Below are 27851 nucleotides of genomic sequence, written 5' to 3' on the forward strand. Positions count from 1 at the left end.
ACGTGTATTTCAAACAATTTGCAAATATCAGCTCTTTGAGAAGCATTTCGGCTTTTGATAAACGGTCCCCATATAGAGTAGAAACGGGATGTAGGAATGTTGGAATGTCTGAGGGTATCATACTTATCATAGTACATATATTTCAAAAGCAGTGCTTCCATCTCAGCCACGTTTGGGATATGTGGCTTGATCCATGAGTTTAGTATGACTTTTTTGGCTATAGTGACTGTCAACGTCACTCCACTGGGAGGGAGGGACCATGGGTCGAAGTTTGCGAATAGGAGAGGAAGAGGGTCAAGGTGAGCTTGTATATGGAAGTTGCATTTCATGTAGTATACTACTTTGTACCAAAATCGTTTTATGTGCCTGCAGGACCAGAAGTTATGGAAGACGGAATCAGAATGATATTTACACTTTGGGCAGGTGCCCTGCTCCTCCGGGTCAAAGCGACTACGTTGTTGCTGGGACATTTATGCCCTGTGTATCGATTTGATGTGATCTTCCTGCAGAACAGAGGATATCAAAATTTTAATGGTCTTACTGTAATATTTAGAGATTGCTGTGTTATCTGTTAATAAAGGGATATCTTTTGCCCATTTGAGCATTGTGTTGGTCCAAATCTGCTCCGCAGGGAGTGAGTATAAATTCTCATATATGAGCTTGGTTTTAAAATTCCCCCCTTGGAGCTTAGAGGCTATTTTCAAAATCATTTCCGCTGAGGATGTAAGAGGGTATAATTTTGGGAGAGATTGAACATAATGCCTTAGTTGGAATAGGGCAAAGTAGCTACTGGGGGGAGGTTTAGTAACTGCTGAATTTCAGGTACGATATATAGTCGGCCTCCTGGGTCAAAGACCTGAGAGATGTTTCTTAATCCCTTATACTTGAGCCGGTAGAAGATAGAACTATCGACGCCCGGGGAGAACATTGGGTTTCCCCATATAGGGAGCCACAACCCAAAGCACGGGAGACAGACCACCAAGCCGCATAGATGTCAGTAAACAGCTTATTGTGTAGTATGTGGGATTGTGTAGCAGGGCACTAGGGGAGTAAGGGGTAAATAGGGCGCAGTCTAGCGTGTGGTCTGAATAATTATCCAGTTCTAAAAGCCATCCAAGCGCAAAGCGGCACATCAGGGCTTTAGAATATTGTTTCAGGTCTGGTAGATTAAGGCCACCTAGGGATTTAGGTAAATGTAATTTTTGCATCGCTATTTTAGCTTTTTTGTTGTTCCATAGAAATTTTGAAACACGAGATATAAGTCTTTGAATATCAATTTTATGGGGAGCGTTTGCATTACATATAGAAGTCGAGGGAGTAACATGGAACCATGGTTAGTTTGTATTCGCAAAAACGATATAGTCCATTGGGCAGCAGAGACATATCTATTTACATATTAACAGTTTCTTACCCATATTCCGCAGCGCTTTACAGAGAATATTTGAACATTCACATCTGTCCCTGACCCAGTGGAGCTTACAATCTAGATTGTCATGCGAAGCCATCGAGCCAGCGTTTGTTTTGTAGTTGGCCATCCACGCTTGTGGAAACCAAAATGTACGAACAGAGTATCTGTACGTCTAATAGACTTTGTGCGTTCGACATAAATTTTGAAAACCCCGTACCACATCCAAAGAGGCTTCTCCAGGAGAGATGCTGGATGAGAGAAAGGATGGAACAACAATTTCCTCATTGAGGTGAAACTTTGACACCACTTTAGGAAGATATCCCTTTTTTGTTCGCAAGACCGCCCTATTATGATGAAAAATCAAAAAGGGTGACCGGCATGATAGAGCACTTAGATCAGAAACTCTACGTGCTGAAGCAATAGCTAGAAGAAACAATGTCTTAACAGTTAACCATTTAATATCCGTGCTCTGCAAAGGCTCAAACGGAGGACCTTGCAATGCTTTTAGAACTACATTGAGATCCCATGGAGCAACAGGAGGGACAAACGGAGGTTGAATGCGCAGTACCGCCTGCATGAAAGTGCGTATATCTGGTAAACAAGCTATTTTTCGTTGAAACCAGACAGACAAAGCTGACACTTGAACTTTAAGAGAGGCTAAACGTAAGCCTAAATCCAAGCCAGACTGAAGAAACTCTAGAATTCTGGACACTTTGAACACTTGATTATTATAGGCATGAGCAGTGCACCACTGAAAGTATGCATGCCATACTCTATAATATATGCGAGAAGAAACTGGTTTTCTTGCCTTAATTAAGGTTTGAACCACTGCAGGAGAGAAACCTTTAGCAGCTAGGACGGATGACTCAAGAGCCATGCCGTCAAAGAGAGTCGAGCTAGATCTGGGTGTAGACAGGGCCCCTGAGATAGTAAGTCCGGCCATAGAGGTAGTGGAAACGGATCTTCTACTGCGTGTCAGTAGATCTGCGTACCAATGGCGCCTGGGCCATGCTGGTGCAATGATAATTAGTAGTCCTCCTTCCTGTTTGAACTTGCGCAGAACTCTTGGTATTAGGGAAAACGGAGGGAAAAGGTATGGCAAGCGAAAGGTCCACTGTATCGCCAGAGCGTCGACAAATGTCGCTAGTGGGTCTCTTGTCCTTGCTACAAATGTGGGCAGCTTTGTGTTGTGCCATGAGGTCGACGTCTGGTAGACCCCATTTGTTCACCAACAGCTGAAAGACTTGCTGATGAAGAGCCCATTCCCCGGCATGAACGTCGTTCCTGCTGAGGAAGTCTGCTTCCCAGTTGAGGACTCCTGGGATGAATATCGCAGAGATGGCTGGATGATGTAGCTCGGCCCAATGCAGTATGTGCGTGACCTCTGCCATCGCCCTTAGACTGCGAGTTCCGCCTTGGTGATTTAAGTAGGCCACCGCCGTGGCGTTGTCTGACTGAATTTGTACTGGAAAGTCTTGCAGAATTTTTTGTGCCAACCTGAGAGCTTTGAGAATAGCCCGAAGTTCTAACACGTTGATTGGTAGGGTGCTTTCCTCCTGTGTCCAACGGCCCTGAAAGGTATGCTGACCCGTCACTGCTCCCCATCCGCGGAGACTTGCATCCGTGGTGAGAAGTTTCCAATTGGAATTCCAGAACGGGCGACCCTTGTCGAGAGACAAGGACAATGGTTTGAATTTTTATCAAATGTTGTTGTTCCTTCCACTTGGATAGTATGAGGCGCTGAAGAGGGCTAGAGTGGAACTGAGCATATTCCACCATATCGAATGTCGATACCATGGACCCTAGAACCTGCATTGCTGAGTACACTGACACTCGTGGCTTGCTTAACAACAGCCGAATTCGCTGTTGAACTTTGGCGATTTTGTCCGGGGGTAGAAAAAATTTCTGTACCCTGGAATCTAACAAAGCTCCGAGATGCAGTATCCGTTGACAAGGATGTAGAGACGATTTTTTGAGATTGATCACCCAACCATGATCCTGTAGAAAGGTGATACTAGTTTGAAGATGAAGGAGCAATGTTTCTGGGGACTGAGCTAGAATGAGCAGGTCGTCTAAATAAGCCATTATTCGAATGCCCTGGCGGCGAAGTTGAGCTGCCATAACTTTGGTGAACACTCTCGGTGCTGTAGCGAGGCCAAATGGCAGAGCCTGGAACTGAAAATGGTTGTGCATAATAGCAAACCGGAGAAACTGTTGATGAGCCGGCGCTATAGGGACATGCAGGTAGGCATCTTGTATATCTAGAGAGACCATAAAATCCCCAGGCTCCAAGGCCAGGATTATGGATCTGAGCGTTTCCATGCGAAACTTGGGTGTCCGAATGAATCTGTTGAGGTCTTTGAGGTTGAGAATTGGACGATGAGTCCCGTTGGGTTTCAACATTAGAAAGAGGGTTGAATAAAAACCCTTGCCCCGCTGTGCTGAAGGCACCGGGACAATGACCCCTGCATCCAGAAATTGCTGGACCGCTGTTTGCAATGCCCAAGCCTTGATCGGGTCATAAGGAATGCTCGTGTAAAATAATTGAGTTGGGGGACGTTTGTAGAAGGTTATGGTGTACCCTCGAGAGACAACGTCTAGTACCCATGCATCTGTGGTGGATTGGCACCAAACATTTGCAAATTGAAGTAGACGGCCTCCTACCTTGAGAGCCCCCAAGGTGAGGCCTGCAGCTTCAGGCTGAGGCTTTATCTGCAGGCTTCTGCGGCGGACGCCGAGCTGCCCAAGATTGTTTTGGGCTTGATTTGGAACCCTTATTAGGTGCTTGTTGCCTTGGAAACGATTGTCCCTGGGCTTTTCCCTGCATACGGAAGGGCCGAAAGGACTGGTGCGCTTTAGGTATAGTAGCAGAAGGCAAGAATGCAGACTTAGAGTCCGCTATATTAGCCACAATTTTATCTAACTCTGTGCCAAATAGAAGCTCTCCAGCGAAAGGTAAGTCTTCTAGTGTTTTCTTGGAATTGGTGTCCGCTTTCCAAGAGCGTAACCAGAGTGTTTGCCGTGCTACAATTGATGTAGCAGATGCCTTAGAAGCTAATTGCATAACATCAGCAGCCGCCTCACTCAGGTAGGCAGCAGCATGTTTAATGTCCATGACATAAGACAGCTGTTCTTCAGAAGCATTAATGTTTTCTAAAGCCTTGGCCCAAGCGTTAATAGCCAGGGCAACCCAAGCTATTGCTAACGCTGGCCTAGTAACTGCTCCTGAGAGGGAAAAAATGGTCTTAAGATTAGTTTCTAGTTTTCTGTCGGTAGCATCTTTTAAAGAAGATGCAGACGGAATTGGTAATGTGGACGCACGGACTAAGCTTGCGACATGAGCATCAACAGAAGGCGGCACTTCCCACTTAGTGCATTCTGTGCCCTGCAGAGGATAAAAGGAGGCTAATTTTTTAGGGACTGTAAACCTCCTGCTAGGAGTTTTCCATGCTTCTTGGCGTAACTCATTAAAATACTCAGATGGTGGGAATTCAGTTCTAACCAATTTTTTACGCTTAAACAAAGGCGTCTTATTTTTAGGAGCTGCCGGCATGTCATGAATGTTTAATATGTTATGAACCGCCTGCACTAAGGCTGGTACATCCACCTCTACCGAAGAATCTTGTTCTTCAGAATGAGTCCCCTGTGAACCATCATCTGCCTCTTCTTCAGCAGAAGAGTCATCAGACTGAGAAAGTTGTACAATAGGGGCCACTCTTTTTTTCACTCTGGGTACAGATTGAACTTTAGACTGTGCTGCACACAAAGTTTGAGAAATATCCTGCTGGAGCATAGGTGGTACATGCAAATGGGAAGGAATTCCCAAAAAAGGCTGAGGAGGCGGAGCCGCTAAACGGTCAGCAATACGGGCCAATACTTCCATAAAAGAAGCCACCCACTGTGGTTCTTGGGTAGTAGTGACTGGGACAGGCAATGAGTGGATAGGAGGCACATAACAATTAAGGCATAGGCCATCCTGTATAAGGTCCTGTGCAGACAGACCTGCCGAGCAGGATTTACAGATGTTAAGCACAGGGACTTCAGATGCCTTAGCGTCTCTGGACATCTCCCTAGAGAGCTAAAAACCCAAACTGCACTGTGACACCATCACAAACAATATGTACTGTGAGATACTGTAATAACCCTATAGCACTATTAGGCCGGGTAGGTATATAGGTTACAGATATAAGTCAGAAAACAGTCAGATATACAGTACTAGCATACAGTCACATACAATACAGTAATCTACAGATACACACTGCCAACTACTCAGACCACAGAGGCTGGTAGGATGTGTGCTTTGTACAACCTGATCCAGGGGGAGAGGAGTACAGGAGATTGGACCCAGTGCTTCCACGGAACTGCTGCACGTGACCCAACGCTCCTCCAAAGATTGCCATTGCAGCAGAGGAGACAGTCGCTTGAGGTACAGGAGTATTCTAGCGTGTCTTCTCTGTGGCGGCGGCCATTTTTGAAGAGGCGCACAATCTCTGTAATGCTGCTAGAGACTCTGCACCTCCACAACACCGCACCCCGTCCTGCGCCCACGCCCCCCCCACGCGTGCGTTAACAGTGATACAAAATTGAATCAGCATTAAAGTGTTGGCACATTAATGCTTTAATGACGTGTCAATGTGCCCACCACTAATTAATATATGTATACAGGCACAGTATATACACTATGGTATATTTCTCTGCACTTACATCTTTTACCGGCTGTTACATGGGTTGGATCTATCCAGGTCTGGAACAAAATAAGGGGCCCATTTTTACAAACATATAAATACAGCTGACACAGCAGCTCCAAAATGTATAAGCGAGCAAAAAAATGTCAGCACTCTGGTTTATAAAACAGATGCTCACAGAGACAAGGTTTAAGACGTTTCAGCGCTTTTAGTCTGTGCTTTTTCAAACACGCGGAAAAATAAAAGTGCTGAAACGTTTTAAACATAAGGGGTGTACACACGTAGAGATGTGTGCTAAACAATTTTGATAAGCTATTTAGGGTAGGTGATTTCCCTGCGTTCAGATCTCCCATGGGGAGCACATACACATGCAGGGATTTTTGCTAAGCAATTTTGCTTCAGCAAAAAAAAGCCGGGTTCTTACCAGGGCGTGCCGGATTTCTGTGAAATATATAATATATATAAATATATATCACCTGGAGGAGGCCAAGTTATCTCCTCAGCCAGGCAGCACATTTCCAGAAGCACTGCGGGGATCCTGGGGCCGGCTATAACCCACATCAACATCAAATGGGAGAGGGGAGGACTGCGGGCAAGAGTAGGTGGTGGTGGGAGACTGTGGCCGCAGAGGAGCGGGAGGAAGACTGTGGCCATGAGTGGTGGGGGGGTAGGCGGTTGAGAATGGGGAGGAGTAGGGTAATTTCTGCAGCCACAGTAGTAAAAAAGATTGCGGCTGTGAGTAGGTGGTGGTGGGATACTGTGGCAGCGGAGGAGTGGGAGGAAGACTGTGGCCATGAGTGGTAGGGGTTGAGACTGGAGAGGAGTAGGGGAAATTCTGCGGCCACAGTAGGGAAAATACTGTGGCTGTGAGCAGGGGGTGGTGGGAGACTGCGGCTGTGCATGAGCAGTGGGGGGAGGGGGAGAGAGACTACTGCCATGATCAGGGGGGGTGGAGAGACTGAGGCCATGGGCAGGGTAGGGGCGGGGTGAAGACTGAGGCTGAATGTCAGGGTGGGGGAGGTAGGAGGGGATAGGATGGGCATTGAGGAGGAGGCTGGTGCAGGGCTGAGTTCGAGAGCTAAGAAAATGATTAACATGATATGAGGCATGCTTGCATTCTGTTTGGGACTGAGCTGTTTGGAACTCAGCTGTATCTGCGTACAAAATGCTATGCTGAAGTGTTTTCTGTGGTTTTCAGTAAAAAAAATAAACTAAAAACTATAAACAATTTTTCTACGTATATATTTACATTAAAGATTAGGATCCTGGGAATAAACTACAGTCACAAAAAATTTATCCAATGTTAATACTAATGACTTCATTTTCTCTCCAAACCTTATAAGAGAGGAAGAAATGTAGCCTTTAGTGTGAAAATGGAATTAGTAAATTGGGACTACAATTTAACAGATGGATGTTTTCTTAGCACTTTTAAAGCCACCATAGAAACCTATTGAATCTAGTCCCTGCTAGCTGGCTCCATGCAGCAGTGATTGTGATGTCATCAGGATTATGATGTCACAAACAATAGAAGGTTATAAATTGCAGCTCCTGGGAGGTGAGGCTTTGATAGGTGAAGTAGTGGTTGAGAGGAGAGGAGTGAGAATAGATTTGAGATGAATAATCTACATTTAATGATTTTTCTTCTGGTGACATTGGTCACCATGAGAACCCAAGGCCAGACTACAGGTACACCGGAAGGTAATGGGGACTGGGGAATAATTCTATTAATTTAGTAAGGAATTTATATAAAATAACAGGAATATTTATGGTAGGACATTCCTATTGCTGATGAGACAGCCCTATGTATCACAGCATTTAATTATTACATATTACATGGTGTTACCTGTTCTGGTAGCAACATCTTATAATGCCATTGCCAGAGTAGGAGGACCAACACTGCTAGGATTTTTTTTATGTGATAGCATTTTAATTATGTCTAATTATTAAAATACTATAAATGCACTGTATACAATAACATGTATGTGTGCATCTTTATTAGGAAAGTAACATTTCTATGTATGTGTTTATTTTTAAAGGTGCTACAGAGACCAGTTCTATGGAGCAAAGGAGCTGGAGATCAGGTACAGAACTTGTTTAATGTTTGGCCTGTAACAAATGTTTTGATGTAAAAGTCTAAAAGAGATTGTTACATTTCTGGCTGGAAATTACATTAATAGTAATATTAGTATATTACACAACAGAATTGCCTATAATGCACTACAGATCAGCACAACAGGATATAGATAATATATATATATATATATATATATATATATATATATATATATACACACACATACACACACACACACACACACGCACGCACACGCCTGTGAATATTGGGCAGGTTGTGCATTACACAAGCGTCAGCCATTCTCAACCTTATATAACCACACGTAATAGGCTGACAGCAGTCATGTGCACATTGTCTCCTTCCCCACAGCTGTGCTCAGACTACGTATGCTGTGATACTGGCCAATGGCTGGATAGCGGCTGCAGTATCACAGCACATGTAAGCTCCGTACAGACATCCCAGCCTTACCCATATGAAATGTTTCTATACATACATGTATCACGTGCTTATCTCATCTGTCTCTCTTTCTTTCTTTCTTTCCTGAACAGCAACATCAATCCTAGACATAGTATCAACATGTGGATATATCTTTGTATGCATCCTGATCCTGGTGGGACTGTACAAACTGTACAAGAGCATCCATGCATTGTAAGTTACTAACGTTCTCTACACATTACACAGGTCTCTGGCCTGAAATATTTACTACAGTGATGGATACACTGGGGGGACAGGTCTCTGGGCTGGGCTGTGTGCGCTATTATCAACTAACATCTTCTCATTATTGTTATATTTCAGCTACCAAGAAAGATGCCAACAGCTGGATGACATAGAACAGGAAGTGCCGGAAAAGGTGGCAGGCCCAGAAACAGACATTGAGGCGATGCTGGTGGACTCTCTATTTAAACATCATGACGCAGAATATTATGCGGAAGATAAATATCATGTGGAAGATGAAGTGCAGCATTACCAAAGACAACATGATGTGGCACACCACCATAGAGATTACCAGCACGGAGAACACCACCAAAAAGTGAACCAGCACAGAGAACACGAGGCAGAACATCACACAGAGCGCGGCAAAAAAGAACAAAAGCCAGCTAAAAAAGAAAAAAAGCCTGTGACAAGCCAGATGGTAAAGAAGCCCGCCCAGAAGCAACACATAAAAAAAGCAGCACCAAAGAAACCGACAAAAGCAAAGAAATCCAAAGCCGCCAAAAAATCCAGGCGCTAAACAGAGAGCCAAGAAGTCGGAATAGGCTTGGATTTACCCTGATTCACACAGATCTCAAAACAGGATATTATTGGCTTTCCAGCTGTCACATGTGACAGCATATAGCCAATAAAATCCCATTTTGAGATCCGTGTAAATCCGAGTAAATCCTAGCCTGCACATCTCTAATCTTAATCCTGGTGCTGCTGTGGCTTCCTAGAGCTGGTATTGGTGAGACTGGTCACCTGCTTCTAACTCCAGCAAGCCGATACCATAGCTCAGATCCTGCGGTTGCTTCAGATGCTGGGACTGCTACTCGTCTGTGATAATACCTGCTCAGACGGAACAGGAATGACAACTGGGGATTAGGGCTACTGGCGACACCCCAAAAACAAAAACGACACCAGGCAGACACCTCACGGGTGTGTTGGAAGAGCTGCTAAACTATTAATTATTCTTAAAATGATGACAGTGACATCTAACTCATTAAGTTGAACTCAACTTATTAACTTGAAGATTTAAACCAGGCATGGGGAACCTTTGACCCTCCAGCTGTTGTTGAACTACACATCCCAGCCTGCCCTGCTACAGTTTTGCTATTTAGCCATGCTAAACCTGTTGCAGGGCATTCTTGGATGTGTAGTTTAACAACAACTGGAGGGCCAAAGGTTCCCCATCCCTGATTTAAAACCAGGCAAAGCTGGGTACTTTAGCTGGTCAACACATCAGCCTAATCTAATAAACGTGATTCTGTTTTGGGGCACTCGGGTATACGTGCAGAATGGATTGTAAATGTAAAACATATACAGTATTTCCCATTTTAAAAATCAGGGCATAAAGACTTTAAATGGTGAGTCTGCTCAAAACACAACTACATAACACAATGCAAATGTGGCATTGTGGTGCAATTAATCCCAAAGATCAAAAAGCATTACAGCCAGGACACAACCTTGTGTCCTGGCTGTAATCTAAAGGGCAATAAATGTATCCTAAGCAAGTCGAAGTTCCTTCACAGCAGCGATGCAGAGATCATGACGCCGGGAGACGGTACCCAGAAGTCGTGTCTCGCCGCGCACTGTGGAGCCGGGCTCGCTGCGCAGCTGCCGTGCTGACTGAGCCGCGGCTGGAGCGAAGAGGACCCTCCACAGGACTACCACACTGAGCACAGGTGAGAGGTGCATTGCGGGGGGACGGGACGCCAGTCCCCAGCACCACCACCCTGTGTCTTTTCCGATCAGTGACTGTCTGTATAAACAGACCCCTTATACCACCGAGGCCAACTGATAATCTGTTTACCCCCGGTCACCCACAGCCCCTCTGGGAACAAAGAGTGGACAGCCCACTATATTATCCCCCCTCCCCCCTCCCAAAAAAAATAATTTTATCCATTGCACACATAATTTGGCATGGTGACCTAGAATTATAGTGTGATCATTAATAAAAATCATTTTGTCACTCATCTATTCTCCATTTCCTTGGAAAAAGGTGTTACACCAATATACATTTGCATATAATATTCCCACGCAGCACCCATTAGGAGCTGAGCGCAGCACTACCAATAAATTTGGCCCTTATCCATACCAGGTTGGCCACCTGTCAGTACTGCAGCTAGCTCCGACCATAGGCAACCCAAAGGAACTGCATGTTTGGGTAAACCTACCAAGTGCTTAGGTATTTGGGGCAACTGTAGGGTGCACTTCCGGACTGCATCCCTGCCTCATTCCATCCCTTGCTGGCTCCAAATACCCTTAGGGGTAAGGATTCATCTTGTTCTTTTTTTTTTTTTAATGAGTTCTTTTTAAAAGGATTTTTTTGTGTTTTAATTATTGTTGATGTACAAATAAATTGATATTTATTTTTAAACTCTGGGCGCCTGTTCAAATGATCACACCCATCCTTTTTCCAATATTGGACGATATATAGGCCGATTTATCGGAAATCGGCCAAAAAAATCGTTCTAGTGTGTGGGCACCTTTAGGCTGTAGGCCAGGGTTAGGGGATGTAGGCGGGGAGAGGATGAGCAGGGCTGTGTTTGGGAGCAGAGGAGCCGACTTGCCATGCGGCTGCATGAAATAAGCTGCGTGCTGCATATCCCACTAGGCTAAACAAGCTTAGATTCTGAAGGCCTAAACACGGCTGATGGATCGATGCATGGGGGGTGGGTTTCCAGGTACTCAGTACACCCCCCTATGTGCGTGTATGGTGTCCACTTACATCCAGCATCCAAGCACATTAAACATCACTTTTATTCACAAAACAATACAAATATGACACACGCGTAGCTTTTGCCTATTAAAATTATATGAGGCATGCCTGCATTCTGTTTGGGACTGAGCTGTATCTGCGTACAAAATGCTACACTGAAGTGGTTTTCATTAAAAAAAAAAACAACAACTTTAAATCCATTTTTCTACATATATTTACATGAAAGATTAGGATCATGGGAATAAACTACAGTCACTGGCACAAAACATCTATCCAAAGTTAACCCCTTCCCGACATTTGACGTACATTTACGTCATGGTCGGGATGTACTTCCCGACACATGGCATAAATGTACGTCATGACTTTAAAGTGTCACTGCGTCTAGAGACGCAGTGACAGAGGGACGATGTCTGCTGTCCCTGACAGCAGACATGTCCCTGCATGCCCAGGGGGGGCTGCGATGCCGCCCCCCCGTCGGCGATCGCTGTGATTGGCTGTTCAGTGTGAACAGCCATTCACAGCGTTTTCCTGTGTTACCAGCGAATCAGACGCTCGGTAACACAGGTGTCAATCACCGCCGGGCGTCAGGGGGCATGAGGGGGTCATCGGTGACGACGACACCTCACCCCACCTGCCCCCAAGGCTGTGATTGGTCCGTCGGACCGACAGCCAATCACAGCCAAGGCGCGACATTTAAACTAACGGTGACTGCGCTGCAGACGCCATTCCGGTCTGGAATTGCGTGCAGAGCGGTCACCGTGCCTATCTGCCGTGATACTGACCTGATCCTTGCAAATACTTACCTGATCCTTGCAAATACCTTACCTGATCACCTGATCACTGCTTGTAGCGTGCTGGATGCTTCCTGGATCTGACCTTGTGACTTCCTGCTGCTGCTGCAGTGTGATAGAGAGATAGAGAGAGAGATAGAGAGAGATAGAGAGATAGTGACAGAGAGTGCTATATTTTGTGTCTGCTACCCCCCCTTTTTGGGGGTGCAGGTTTTTTTTTTATATATATATAACTGTCAGTGCTGCTGCTGCAGTGTCATAGAGTGATAGATAGTGAGAGATAGAGAGATAGAGAGTGCTATATTTTGTGTCTGCTACCCCCCCTTTTTGGGGGTGCAGGGTTTTTTTTTTTATATATATAACTGTCAGTGCTGCTGCTGCAGTGTCATAGAGTGATAAATAGTGATAGATAGTGAGAGATAGAGAGAGATAGTGACAGAGAGTGATAGAGAGTGCTATATTTTGTGTCTGCTACCCCCCCTTTTTGGGGGTGCAGGTTTTTTTTTTTATATATATAACTGTCAGTGCTGCTGCTGCAGTGTCATAGAGTGATAGATAGTGAGAGATAGAGAGAGATAGTGACAGAGAGTGCTATATTTTGTGTCTGCTACCCCCCCTTTTGTGCTGATCAGTATATCTGTGCTGATCAGCAACTTTTTGGGGGTGCAGGTTTTTTTTTTTTTTTATATACAGTATACCTGTCAGTTGCTGCCAGTTGCACTGTCAGTTGCACCAAAGGTTGTGCACCTGCTGCCCCTCACTGGTAATCAGTGTCGCATCAGTGATCACCTTTTTTTTTTTTTGAGGGTGCTGTGGGGACTTTTTTTAATTTTTTTTTTACACACACTGTGATTTTGTGGGTGTCCTGTGGCCACTGTGCGCTGATCAGTGACGTACATCACTGATCAGCTTTTTCGGCACAGGGTTGATCTTTTTTTTTTTTTTTTTTTGATCAAATTCCTGTTGCCTTTGAGCGCTGTTCAGTGACGGACGTTACTGACCAACATCTGTGCTCAATTTTTGGCGCAGGACCTTTTTTTTTTTTTTTTTTTTCTGCACTACATACACACTACATACCCCCCCGGGTTGAAATAAAGTTTGTACCCCCCCTACACTATACACGTGTTGAAACATTTCACTACCAGAAACACAAAAATAAAAATGGCATCCCAAATGTCATCCCAAATGTCATCCCAGTCATCCAGAAGAATGTATTCAGCGGAGGAGGCATATGCCATGCTTGCCTCTGACTCTGACACAGCCAGTGAGGCAAGCGGGGAATTTGAAGGATTCATCTTAAGCTCCTCTTCCTCCTCTAGTGATGAGGGACCCCCTCAAAGACGCCCCCGTAGAGCAGCTGAGACCCCCCCCCCCCAATAATTGATCTCGTATGGACCCCACCACCAGACAATTTTGAGCCCCAGGTTCCTGAGTTTTTGGCCATGCCAGGAATCCAATTTGATTCCACAGGTCTCAGAGAAATTGACTTTTTCAAATTATTTTTCTCTGATGATTTTATAAATTTAATGGTGGACCAAACTAATTTATATGCCCAGCAGTTTATTGCTCAAAACCCCACGTCATCATTTGCTAGGTGGACCCCTGTAGATGCAGTAGAGATGATGACGTTTTGGGGTCTGGTGTTTCATATGGGCATAGTAAAAAAGCCAGAAATTAGGCAATATTGGAGTACAGATGTTCTGTACAGCACCCCATTTTACCGTATGGCCATGACTCGGGCTCGTTTTGAGATAATCCTTAAATTTTTGCATTACAACGATAATGCACAGTGCCCACCCAGAGATGATCCCACCTTTGACCGGCTATTCAAAGTCAGGCCGGTCATTGATCATTTCAGTGCCAAATTTGCAGAGATGTACATCCCTGAAAAATGTATTTGTATTGACGAGTCCCTTATACATTTTAAAGGAAGGGTTAAATTCCGCCAGTACCTTCCCAGTAAGAGGGCAAGGTATGGCATAAAAATGTATAAGCTGTGTGAAAGCACCTCAGGGTACACCCACATGTTTAGGGTATTTGAAGGGAAGGATTCAAGAATTGAACCGCCAGAATGCCCCCCCTCCCTCGTAGGTGTTAGTGGAAAAATTGTCTGGGATTTAGTGCACCCCTTCCTGGATAAAGGTTATCACCTCTATGTGGATAACTTTTACACTAGCATCCCCCTGTTTAAGGCCCTTGGTTCAAGAGGTACAGCAGCTTGCGGTACTGTGCGCAAGAACCAAAGAGGCCTCCCAAAAACGCACATTGCCCAAGTAATGAGAAGGGGTGAAAGCAGGGGAATATGCACCGAAAATATGTTGTTGGTCAAATATAAGGACAAGAGGGATGTCCTTATACTGACAACAATTCACGGAGACAGTACCACCTCCGTCCCTGTACGAGGTACCAGTACCCACACCTCAAAACCTAATTGTATCCTGGATTACAATAGGTACATGGGCGGAGTGGATCTTTCAGATCAGGTACTGAAGCCGTACAGTGCCCTGCGGAAAACAAAAATCTGGTACAAGAAGCTGGCCGTGTATATCATCCAGATGGCACTGTATAACGCTTACGTGCTATTCCGTTCTACCGGCCAGAGGGGGACATTTATGCACTTTCAAGAGGAAGTCATAAAGGGCCTAATATTTGGGAACCAGCAGGCAGAGGGCCCCAGTACTTCTAGTACTGGCCCCCGTATTGTACCAGGGCAGCATTTTCCTGATGAAATCCCCTCCACTGGAAAAAAGGGCAGGACACAAAAAAGGTGCAAAGTTTGCTATAAAAAGGGAATAAGAAAGCAAACTATTTTCCAGTGTGACACTTGCCCCGACAAACCCGGCCTATGTATAAAGGAGTGTTTTAAAATATACCACACATCTATGGATTATTAGGTTCATAATTTCACCGTGCTTCGGGGGTCTTGCTAATGCCACATAGCACCCACCATTCATTCCACCAGAATCTGAGCCGCAAAATCCAAAAATCACTCCTTCCCTTCATGAGTCCTGCCATGCACCCAACTGGTATTTTTTGGTCACATGTGAGGCATTGCCGTACTCGGGAGAAATTGGGGCACAGATGTTGGGGTGCTTTTTCTCCTTCATACCATCTGAAAATGAAAAATTTTGAGCCAGAACTGCATTTTTGTGTAAAAAAAATGTAATTTTTCATTTTCACTGCCCAGTTGTATCAAAATTGGCGAAACCCCTGGGGGTTTTAAATGTACACTATACCCCTAGATGAATTCCCTGAGGGGTGTAGTTTGCAAAATGGGGTCACTTGTGGGGGGTTCCACTGTATTGGTGCTTTGGAGGTCTTGCTAATGCGACATAGCACCCACCAACATTCCACCAGAATTTGTGCTGCAAAATCCAAATATCACTCCTTCCCTTCTGAGTCCTGCCACTTTTTGGTCACACATGAGGCATTGCCGTACTCGGGAGAAATTGGGGCACAGATTTTGGGGTGCTTTTTCTCCTTCATACCTTCTGAAAATGAAAAATTTTGAGCCAGAACTGCATTTTTGAATAAAAAAATTTAATTTTTCATTTTCACTGCCCAGTTGTATCAAAATTGGTGAAACCCCTGGGGGTTTGAAATGTACACTATACCCCTAGATGAATTCCCTGAGGGGTGTAGTTTGCAAAATGGGGTCACTTGTGGGGGGGTTCCACTGTATTGGTGCTTTGGGGGTCTTGCTAATGCGACATAGCACCCACCAACATTCCACCAGAATCTGAGCCGCAAAATCCAAAAATCACTCCTTCCCTTCTGAGTCCTGCCATGCACCCAAATGGTATTTTTTGGTCACATGTGAGGCATTGCCGTACTAGGAGAAATTGGGGCACAGATTTTGGGGTGCTTTGTCTCCTTCATTCCTTGTGAAAATGAAAAATTTTGAGCCAGAACTGCATTTTTGTGTAAAAAATGTAATTTTTCATTTGCACAGCCCAGTTGTATCAAAATTGGTGAAACCCCTGGGGGTTTGAAATGTACACTATACCCCTAGATGAATTCCCTGAGGGGTGTAGTTTGCAAAATGGGGTCACTTGTGGGGGGGTTCCACTGTATTGGTGCTTTGGGGGTCTTGCTAATGCGACATAGCACCCACCAACATTCCACCAGAATCTGAGCTGCAAAATCCAAAAATCACTCCTTCCCTTCTGAGTCCTGCCATGCACCCAAATGGTATTTTTTGGTCACATGTGAGGCATTGCCGTACTCGGGAGAAATTGGGGCACAGATTTTGGGGTGCTTTTTCTCCTTCATACCTTCTGAAAATGAAAAATTTTGAGCCAGAACTGCATTTTTGTGTAAAAAAATTTAATTTTTCACTGCCCAGTTGTATCAAAATTGGTGAAACCCCTGGGGGTTTGAAATGTACACTATACCCCTAGATGAATTCCCTGAGGGGTGTAGTTTGCAAAATGGGGTCACTTGTGGGGGGGTTCCACTGTATTGGTGCTTGGGGGGTCTTGCTAATGCGACATAGCAACCACCAACATTCCACCAGAATCTGAGCTGCAAAATCCAAAAATCACTCCTTCCCTTCTGAGTCCTGCCATGCACCCAAATGGTATTTTTTGGTCACATGTGAGGCATTGCCGTACTCGGGAGAAATTGGGGCACAGATTTTGGGGTGCTTTGTCTCCTTCATTCCTTGTGAAAATGAAAAATTTTGAGCCAGAACTGCATTTTTGTGTAAAAAATTAAATTTTTCATTTTCACTGCCCAGTTGTACCACAATTGGTGAAACCCCTGGGGGTTTGAAATGTACACTATACCCCTAGATGAATTCCCTGAGGGGTGTAGTTTGCAAAATGGGGTCACTTGTGGGGGGGTTCCTAAATTTTAGCATCTTATGGTGCCTAGAAACCTACATGGTGCCTAAAAAATAATCTCATAAAAAGGAGGCTCCAAAATCAAGTAGGTGCTCCTTCTATTATGAAGCCTGTGGTTTGGTCAACGTGCACACTAGGGCCACATATAGGATATTTATAAAAACAAAAGAATTGGGGGAATCAATTTTTAGTCACATTTCTCTAGTAAAATCTATTGTGTTCCTTAGAAAAATGTATTAAAATTGCAAATCTGCAAAAAAAATGAAATTTTGAAATTTCACCTACACTTTGTTTTAATTCCTGTGAAACACCTAAAGGGTTAACAAACTTCCAAAATGCGGTTTTGAATACTGTGAGGGGTGCAGTTTTTGAAATGGCATCATTTATGGGGGTGTCTCACATACGAGTCCCTCAAAGTCACATCAGAACTGAACTGGTCCCTAAAAAAATCAGTGTTTGAAATTTTCTTGAAAATTTGAGAATTTGCTATTCATATTGTAAGCCTCCTAGTGTCCAAAAAAATTAAAAGGAAGTTGAAATAATGATGGAAACATAAAGTAGACATATGGTCTATGTTAGTTATTAACTATTTTGAGTGGTATGATTATTTGTCTCACAAGCAGAAAATTTAACATTTTGCAAATTGCTAAATTTTCCATTTTTTTACGACATTTTGGTATTTTTCACAAAAAAACACAGACCGTATCGACCCAAATTTACCACTAATTTGAAGTACAATGTGTCACGAGAAAACAATCTCAAAATCACTGGGATAAGTAAAAGCAAAAAAAAGTTATCCCCACTTAAGTGATACATGTCAGATTTGAAAAAAAGGGCTCTGTCAGGAAGGCAAAAACATGCTGTGTCAGGAAGGGGTTAATACTAATGACTTCATTTTCTCTCCAAACCTCCAAGAGAGGAAGAAATGTAGCCTTTAGTGTGAAAATGGAATTAGTAATTTGGGACTATAATTTAACAGATGGATGTTTTCTTAGCACTTTTAAAGCCACCATAGAAACCTTATGAATCTAGTCCCTGCTAGCTGGCTCCATGCAGCAGTGATTGTGATGTCATCAGGATTATGATGTCACAAACAATAGAAGGTTATAAATTGCAGCTCCTGGGAGGTGAGGCTTTGATAGGTGAAGTAGTGGTTGAGAGAAGAGGAGTGAAAATTGATTTGAGATGAATAATCTACATTTAATGATTTTTCTTATGGTGACATTGCTCACCATGAGAACCCAAGGCCAGACTACAGGTACACCGGAAGGTAATGGAGAATTATTTCTATGAATTTCTAGTAGTAAGAATAGCTAAACTAATTTATATAGGATAACGGGTGTATTTACCTTTGGAGAGCCATACTGCTGTATCACAGTGTTTAGCCTCCCACATTTCATGTCGCTACAATACAAGTACCGCCGTAATTCCTGCTCTGGTAACACCATCTATAATGCCATTACCAGGGAAAGAGTACGAACACTGCTTTATTCTGGTCATAGGATGGTTTTTACTGTGTTAGTATTATAATTATGTTTAATTATTAAATAATATAAACACAATGATAATACATAAACAATGCATCCAGTATTAATAATAGTGATTTTGTTTTCTTTCTACACCTTCAAGTGAGGAAGAAAAATGCCCACCATTTTGTAAAAGGAAATAGAAAATTGGGAAAAAAATATTAGTAGATGGATGTGAAACATGTTTTCAGTTTTATTAGCAATTTAAAGCCAACCATATAAACCTACTGGGTCTAATCCCAGGTAGCTGGTACCATGCAGTGGTGTCTGTGATGTCATAGACATGATGTAATTATGATGTCACAGACAATAGAATGTTATAAATTGCAGCTCCTGGGAGGTGAGGCTTTGATAGGTGAAGTAGTGGTTGAGAGGAGAGGAGTGAGAATAGATTTGAGATGAATAATCTACATTTAATGATTTTTCTTCTGGTGACATTGGTCACCATGAGAACCCAAGGCCAGACTACAGGTACACCGGAAGGTAATGGGAACTGGGGAATAATTCTATTAATTTAGTAAGGAATTTATATAACATAACAGGTATATTTATGGTAGGACATTCCTATTGCTGATGAGACAGACCTATGTATCACAGCGTTTAATTATTACATATTACATGGTGTTACCTGTTCTGGTAGCAACATCTTATAATGCCATTGCCAGAGTAGGAGGACCAACACTGCTAGGATTTTTTTTATGTGATAGCATTTTAATTATGTCTAATTATTAAAATACTATAAACGCACTGTATACAATAACATGTATGTGTGCATCTTTATTAGGAAAGTAACATTTCTATGTATTTGTTTATTTTTAAAGGTGCTACAGAGACCAGTTCTATGGAGCAAAGGAGCTGGAGATCAGGTACAGAACTTGTTTAATGTTTGGCCTGTAACAAATGTTTTGATGTAAAAGTCTAAAAGAGATTGTTACATTTCTGGCTGGAAATTACATTAATAGTAATATTAGTATATTACACAACAGAATTGCCTATAATGCACTACAGATCAGCACAACAGGATATAGATAATATATATATATATATATATATATATATATATATATATATATATATATATATATATATATATATATATATACATACACACACACACACACACACACACACACACACACACACGCACGCACGCACGCACGCACGCACGCGAATATTGGGCAGGTTGTGCATTACACAAGCGTCAGCCATTCTCAACCTTAGATAACCACACGTAATAGGCTGACAGCAGTCATGTGCACATTGACTCCTTCCCCACAGCTGTGCTCAGACTACGTATGCTGTGATACTGGCCAATGGCTGGATAGCGGCTGCAGTATCACAGCACATGTAAGCTCCGTACAGACATCCCAGCCTTACCCATATGAAATGTTTCTATACATACATGTATCACGTGCTTATCTCATCTGTCTTTCTTTCTTTCTTTCCTGAACAGCAACATCAATCCTAGACATAGTATCAACATGTGGATATATCTTTGTATGCATCCTGATCCTGGTGGGACTGTACAAACTGTACAAGAGCATCCATGCATTGTAAGTTACTAACGTTCTCTACACATTACACAGGTCTCTGGCCTGAAATATTTACTACAGTGATGGATACACTGGGGGGACAGGTCTCTGGGCTGGGCTGTGTGCGCTATTATCAACTAACATCTTCTCATTATTGTTATATTTCAGCTACCAAGAAAGATGCCAACAGCTGGATGACATAGAACAGGAAGTGCCGGAAAAGGTGGCAGGCCCAGAAACAGACATTGAGGCGATGCTGGTGGACTCTCTATTTAAACATCATGACGCAGAATATTATGCGGAAGATAAATATCATGTGGAAGATGAAGTGCAGCATTACCAAAGACAACATGATGAGGCACACCACCATAGAGATTACCAGCATGGAGAACACCACCAAAAAGTGAACCAGCACAGAGAACACGAGGCAGAACATCACACAGAGCGCGGCAAAAAAGAACAAAAGCCAGCTAAAAAAGAAAAAAAGCCTGTGACAAGCCAGATGGTAAAGAAGCCCGCCCAGAAGCAACACATAAAAAAAGCAGCACCAAAGAAACCGACAAAAGCAAAGAAATCCAAAGCCGCCAAAAAATCCAGGCGCTAAACAGAGAGCCAAGAAGTCGGAATAGGCTTGGATTTACCCTGATTCACACAGATCTCAAAACAGGATATTATTGGCTTTCCAGCTGTCACATGTGACAGCATATAGCCAATAAAATCCCATTTTGAGATCCGTGTAAATCCGAGTAAATCCTAGCCTGCACATCTCTAATCTTAATCCTGGTGCTGCTGTGGCTTCCTAGAGCTGGTATTGGTGAGACTGGTCACCTGCTTCTAACTCCAGCAAGCCGATACCATAGCTCAGATCCTGCGGTTGCTTCAGATGCTGGGACTGCTACTCGTCTGTGATAATACCTGCTCAGACGGAACAGGAATGACAACTGGGGATTAGGGCTACTGGCGACACCCCAAAAACAAAAACGACACCAGGCAGACACCTCACGGGTGTGTTGGAAGAGCTGCTAAACTGATAATTATTCTTAAAATGATGACAGTGGCATCTAACTCATTAAGTTGAACTCAATTTATTAACTTGAAGATTTAAACCAGGCATGGGGAACCTTTGACCCTCCAGCTGTTGTTGAACTACACATCCCAGCCTGCCCTGCTATAGTTTTGCTATTTAGCAATGCTAAACCTGTTGCAGGGCATGCTGGGATGTGTAGTTTAACAACAACTGGAGGGCCAAAGGTTCCCCATCCCTGATTTAAAACCAGGCAATGCTGGGTACTTCAGCTGGTCAACAAATCAGCCTAAGTCAGTGGTTCCCAAACTTTTTTGAATCACGGCACCCTAGTGCATCAAAATATTTTCAAGGCATCCCTAGCCAAATGCTTCTTATCGAGAAATTCAGAAAAAAAATATTAAATGAAGTGCATTGTGTTTATATGTCACAGTTGTCTGCTGAGGGACAGGATTTGCTTTTGTTTGTCCACATATATTATGATTGGCAGCCACCTGGTTTTGCCTGGTACATTGGCCATAAATAATATGAATTGATCTTGGTCCACCAACCCACGGCACCCCTGCAAGTGTCCTGAGGCACCCAAGGGTGCCTAGGAACACAGTTTGGGAACCACTGGCCTAAGCTAATAAACGCGAGTTTTGGGGCACTCGTGTATATGTGCGGATTGGATTGTAAATGTAAAACATATACAGTATTTCCCATTTTAAAAATCAGTGCATAAAGACTTTAAATGGTGAGTCTGCTCAAAACACAACTACATAACACGATGCAAATGTGGCATTGTGGTGCAATTAATCCCAAAGACTAAAAAGTATTACAGCCAGGATACAACCTTGTGTCCTGAGGTTGTGTCCTGGCCGTAATTTAAAGGGCAATGAGTGTATGCTAAGCAAGCCAAAGTTCCTCAGAGATGCTGAGATCCTGACGCCAGGAGAGGTTACTCTCACTGTGCCGCTACCCAGAAGTCGTGTTTCCCCACGCAATGTGGAGCCGGGCTCGCTGTGCAGACGCCGTGCTGACCGAGCCACGGCTGGAGAGAAGAGGACCATCTTGGACCTTGATGGCTAACCTTGACACTGCAGCTGTTGTTGAACTACACATCCCAGCATGCCCTGCATCAGATATAGCATGGCCAAAGTAGCAAAACTGAAGCAGAGCATGCTGGTATGTGTAGTTTAAAAACATCTGGAGTGTGAAGGTTAGCCATCAAGGATCTAGGACATCGCGGAAGGCATCAGGACCCTCCACAGGACTACCACACTGAGCACAGGTGAGAGGTGCATCTCGGGGGGACGGAAAGGGGCACTGGGGTGGGACGCCAGCCCCCTGCACCACTATCCTGTGCCTTTCCCACACAGCACCCATTAGGAGCTGAGCGCAGCACTACCAATAAATTTGTCCCTTACCCATACAAGGTTGGTCACCTGTCAGTACTGCAGCTAGCTCCGACCACTGGCAACCCAGTGCGCTGTTCACCAAAATATTCTCTAAAAACATATACAGGAGTGTAGCTACCATATGTACAGGTAGCATTAATTAAATTAATAGCATTAATTAAATATTACAAAGAAAATGCTTCTGACACATTATGTGTCAGAAGTATATGCTTTATAGTATAATAATATACATATATATTTTATATTGGTTTAGGAGGCTCTAAGAGCGGTGCCCCCAATTGACTATGTTAAAGGTCCAGAAACAGGGGGCGGACAGTGGGCTGTAAAAGCCCATTCAAAAAAGCTGAATAAGCGGCACATACAGAAGAGCCTCAGTGACAGTTAGGGACATGCTTTCTGCTTAGATGAAAGCACGCCCCTGTCACTGAGGCAGATGTGATTGGGCAATCACATTTGCCTCAGTGACAGGGGTGTGCTTTCATAAGAGGTGGAAAGCACGATCCTGATTCACTTTCAGTGCCGTTTCTACAGGTGGATGCTCCTGCCGAAAGTTAAACTGCTGGCCACAGGCTCCTCGCCGCCTGCTCTCTCCTCGCTGGAAGCTCTTCGCCGCCCACTCCTTGTCACCCGCTCACTGCGCTCTAACTGTGCAGATCGCGGGCAGTGGGGGCTGACACTGCAGTAGCAGGGAAGTGGGGTAGCTTCCCTAATGACCAATGAGTGCCAGGAGCCAGCTAGGCGCCCGTAGCAATGTATGTTGCACTCTCCCAGCATCGCTAGCCTCGGGTGCCTTTCATTTTGCTATCTCCCATACAGGGGTGTGTGTGTGTGTGGGTTATAGGTATATACTGTAACATCATTTTTATAGGTCATCCATTGGTCCAATTATATGGTGAGGCTCAGTATTCACTTTTATTTATTCTGAAGAAATATGATTGAAAACCACAAGCATCGGTTTTCTCTGTTACATTGACCATAGACAATTAAAATTGGGTCCTGGACCGCCAATCCAAGGCAGCCCTGCAAGTGCCTTGAGGCACCCCAGGGTGCCACGCACACAGTTTGGGAACCGCCTTAAGCAATCAAAGTCTGGATTTCTACACCTGATAGTAAACTATGAGAAGGGAGTGAGGATCTCAATGTACTGTATGTACCTCTATTGCGAGATTGTAGTACTCCGCTTCCAAGAGTTGATTTCTTAATCGTACTACAGCTGCTGGTCTAACCATCTCGTCCAGTGAGGGAATGTCATGGTAGGAGGCTGCTACTAAAATCTTCAGTAAATCCACTTTGCTGCTGTAACTGTGACAAAGAAAAAGAAACATCTGCCATCACAGTGATCTGGTTGGTAGGTTATGTGAGTCATACACTGATTGGCCAGTGATGATCTTACCTGTCACAGAGTGCAAGGTCGTGACTCCTTGCGGCTTTGACAAAAATCATCTTGGCGCTGAACAGCAAACTCTTCATGATATCCAGAAGAAGCCGGCTGTCCATCTCGGGGTTAGTCAGCCCCTTTGACAAGATGCAGCAACGCTCGATCAGCTTGAAGCCACATTCATCACTCTTGGAGTGCAAGTTAAGGATGGCGGAGCATAGTGATGCACTTGGAGCCTGGGGAGCATGATCATGAAACACAAACCTAAATTACGGACTCACTCGCACGCAGACATACAAGTGTCGCATTCCACTTTAATCGGTGCAGTCTCCTGAAGCAGTTTTGTTATATTAGATTGTGACTACCACGCACATTTGGGCAAAACAAACTACAACAAAATAAAGATACTGGACCACTCACTGGCACCAGGGATTGTGCGCTGCATGGTGCATGGAGGACAAATATACAAGGACACATCTGTAGATTACAGAGGTCGACTCTAGCTAAGGCAGGCATGTCCAAACTATGACCCTCCAACTGTTGTGAAACTACACATCCCAGCATGCTTTGCCATAGTTTTAGCATTCCCTAATAGCAAAACTGGAGCAAGCCATGATGGGGCTTGTAGTTTCACCACAGCTGGAGGGCCATAGGTTGGCCACGCCTGAGCTATGATTTGGCTAGTTTGCTTAGAAATGAAGCACGGATTGCTTTGGTTGGACGCACCACAGTGAAGACGAGGCGTGGGATCAGGCTGGAATCATATTGCATGCATTATAAATCTAGTCATCGCCAGTGTTCTCAGCAGAGAACATTGGCAGTGCCAGATCTCTCAGCACACGTCGCTGGTGCATCGCATGTGTGCTGAGCGATTGGGTGTTATTTTTTACTGTAGAATAAGTTTTATTGGACCATTCAGGAAATTGCTAAGGATTCCATTTCATCTTCTAAATAAATTCCTTTAAGGTGAGAAACATCATCCCCACGTCATGTTCAAAGTGTCACAGCCCTATTTCTATGCAGTATTACAGCGGTTCTCAAACCGTGGGTCCTGACTCCAAAGTGGGTCCCAACCGTCTCAGCATGGGGTCGCAGCTCCATGTTGCGGACCATCCGGCGGATAACTTTTCTAATCTCATTCAGTGATTCAAGGGGTCTTATAAATCTGTTGAATTGTCTGTTACTTAAGACTCCTCCCATCATGTTGTGCCTCCACCAAGCTGCCATGTATGTGCTGTCTGCTGACTACACATGTGACGTGATGACCTTCAGGGTAACTTGCTGGTGTCCTGTAATTATTTTTTTTGTCTGATGGGGTCCCAGAGCAAAATAGTTTGAGGACCCCTGCAGTATAAGAATACTGGAAGCATTATCCACCCAGAGGCTGCAAATCTGTTTACAGCTGTATCTCAAACCTAAGCCAATACATCATAGCAATTTACATTTAGCCTGATTTTATTACACTTCCTACTACAGAATTATTACTTTTACTTGCTGCACTGGTTGGATTCATTTGGAATGAGACTCTCAGACACAGGATACATTCCACCAACTAGAACTGAGCACCATTCTCTGTATAGTCTGTATGGTCTTCTTTTTCAGTTGATTGCACAAAGGGATATTTCGACCTTGAGATTCACTAATACTTCATGCTTCTGATGCAGTAAATATGTTAGATCAGCAGGTAATATACGGAGCCGTCATTCATAGCAGTTACGTACCTGATCATAGTAAAACTCGCTTCTCTCCATCTCATTCTCTGCTTCATTCAGCGATAACCACCACTGTAGTTCAGCAGCTTTAGATAACCTAAGGACTTCAGACAACCCCAAGATCCCATCTGGTTTTTCTGCTGTAAGCAACATAGTAATATGTTCATGAAGATTGATTTCCAATTGAATGCCTAGGCCCTATATAAGTACTAAGAGGCTGAGATGAACCAATCCATGTCAATTGAGCGGTTTTGTTTGTTTAACTTATCAATAACTTATCAATAGTTACTGCATAACATGGGGAGGTTTCCATGACTGCAACAGTATAAACAATGTCATATGTTATTATATGTTCATAGATATTAAGGCTAAAGACAGACATGTCATTTATTTACCAGAATGGTTAAGGCGATGTCTGAGCAAATATAATCTAGTATTTTTAGAGATCCGGATTTAGGGCCCAATTCGGACTTGATCACAAAGCACATTTTATCTCAAATAGACAAATCCATGTGCACTGCAGGTGAGACAAATGTAAGAGAGTTAAGGTGCGTACACACGGGGGAGACATATTGCTGAGTAATATATTGCTCAGTTTCTCCAGAGATGGTCGCTGATGAAAGGGAAGCTCTGCCGGGCGACCAGTGATTAGAACGGGGCTGAAAACGGGAGCGCGCACCCAGTGATTTATCGCCGGGGCACACTCCCATCACTGGCAATATGGTCGCCAGTGACCATTTTCCCAGCGATTTCAGCCCCTATCGCCCCCATGTGTACACAGCTTTAGATTTGGGTGGGGTGTGTTCAAATTGAAATCTAAATTTTAGTGTAAGAATAAAGCAGTCAGTATTTACCCTGCACAGAAACAAAGTAACTCACCCAAAACTAATTCTCTCTGCACCTGTTACATCCCACTGCAGTGCAGCATGGTTTTGTCCATTTGAGATAAATATGCTTTGCGATCAAGTCTGAATTAGGCCCTTAGTTCGGCAAGACATCCAAACGTATAAATAACCTTGTCCATTTTGTCTGTCTGTCAAGTGGTGACTCTAATTGTCCCATGTCAAAATTCTGCATGATATTCAGCAGACTTGATCTAAATTATTGATGTGGAGAACCCAGCTAGCATGCTCGGCAACAGAACACTGCAGCAATAAAACCTTACCTATACATAAGAAGTTCCAAGTGCCAAGGAGGAATACACACACACTCAGCAATTAAATATATATTAGCTTAATATGCTGCTGAACAAAATAGAACCTGCCTAGAATGTTCCATCTTTGCTGTACTTATTACACCAAGCTGCAGTGGGGCAGGGACTGGTGTGAATGATTAATCTCTGTACAGACCTGGTTCTTATGATGATTAAATATAAATACATAGAGATTGGGTAATATATATAGGATAATAAAATATAAATGCACAATAAGAGTTATACTACCTTCCATTTGTTCCAAATCATCCTCTGTTTTGCTAATGCTGTAATAAAATAAAACAATTGATCTCTACAAAATGTCATCACAGGAATGAAAGAAATGATGTTGTTTAAATTATGCAGATCAAGCATCAGTAATAATGATAACTGTCCTCGTGAGTAATATATAGTGTGGCACAGGGCTATTTTTCAGCAGGCTCCAGCAGGAACTGAGGCCCTTATTCTAGTTCACTCTTTTTGACAAAATATTTCTTAGATGGACAAAACCATGTGCACTGCAGGTGAGGCAGGTGTAAAACCCCACCCAAATCTAATTATCTCTGCACAAGTAACACCTGCCTCACCTGCAGTGCACATGGTTTTGTCCATCTAAGAAATATTTTGTCAAAAAGAGTGAACTGGAATAAGGGCCTCAGTTCCTGCTGGAGCCTGCTGAAAAATAGCCCTGGTGTGGCAGATGCAGCATATCTCCACATGAGGAAAATGTAGAAAATCCAGACCAGGTTTTAGAACAGAAATAGAAGCATACAAATTAGACCCAGTCCGGGTTTTCTAGCTGGTGTGATCAGAGTTGGGCTGATTAGCAGCACCTGTGGCTGTCTGAAATAAGTGTATCCAGAGCAGGAG

At 43.6% G+C, this 27851-nt stretch overlaps 1 protein-coding gene across 1 annotated transcript in view; it reads right to left on the bottom strand.

The window, feature by feature from the left end:
• The window catches only part of ZFYVE26 (zinc finger FYVE-type containing 26), a 137058-nt gene that overhangs the window by 26422 nt on the left and 82785 nt on the right, over nucleotides 1-27851 (bottom strand). The window contains exons 29-32 of the mRNA XM_083166179.1: nucleotides 27231-27268; nucleotides 25799-25929; nucleotides 24093-24313; nucleotides 23854-24001 (exon numbers count right to left, since the gene is read on the bottom strand). Of these exons, the coding sequence (XP_083022305.1) occupies nucleotides 23854-24001; nucleotides 24093-24313; nucleotides 25799-25929; nucleotides 27231-27268 (538 nt within the window). The remainder of the gene's footprint in view (nucleotides 1-23853; nucleotides 24002-24092; nucleotides 24314-25798; nucleotides 25930-27230; nucleotides 27269-27851) is intronic.

The sequence above is a fragment of the Crinia signifera genome, chromosome 12 (genome assembly GCF_055691185.1).
Source record: "Crinia signifera chromosome 12, ASM5569118v1, whole genome shotgun sequence".
Taxonomy (NCBI): domain Eukaryota; kingdom Metazoa; phylum Chordata; class Amphibia; order Anura; family Myobatrachidae; genus Crinia; species Crinia signifera.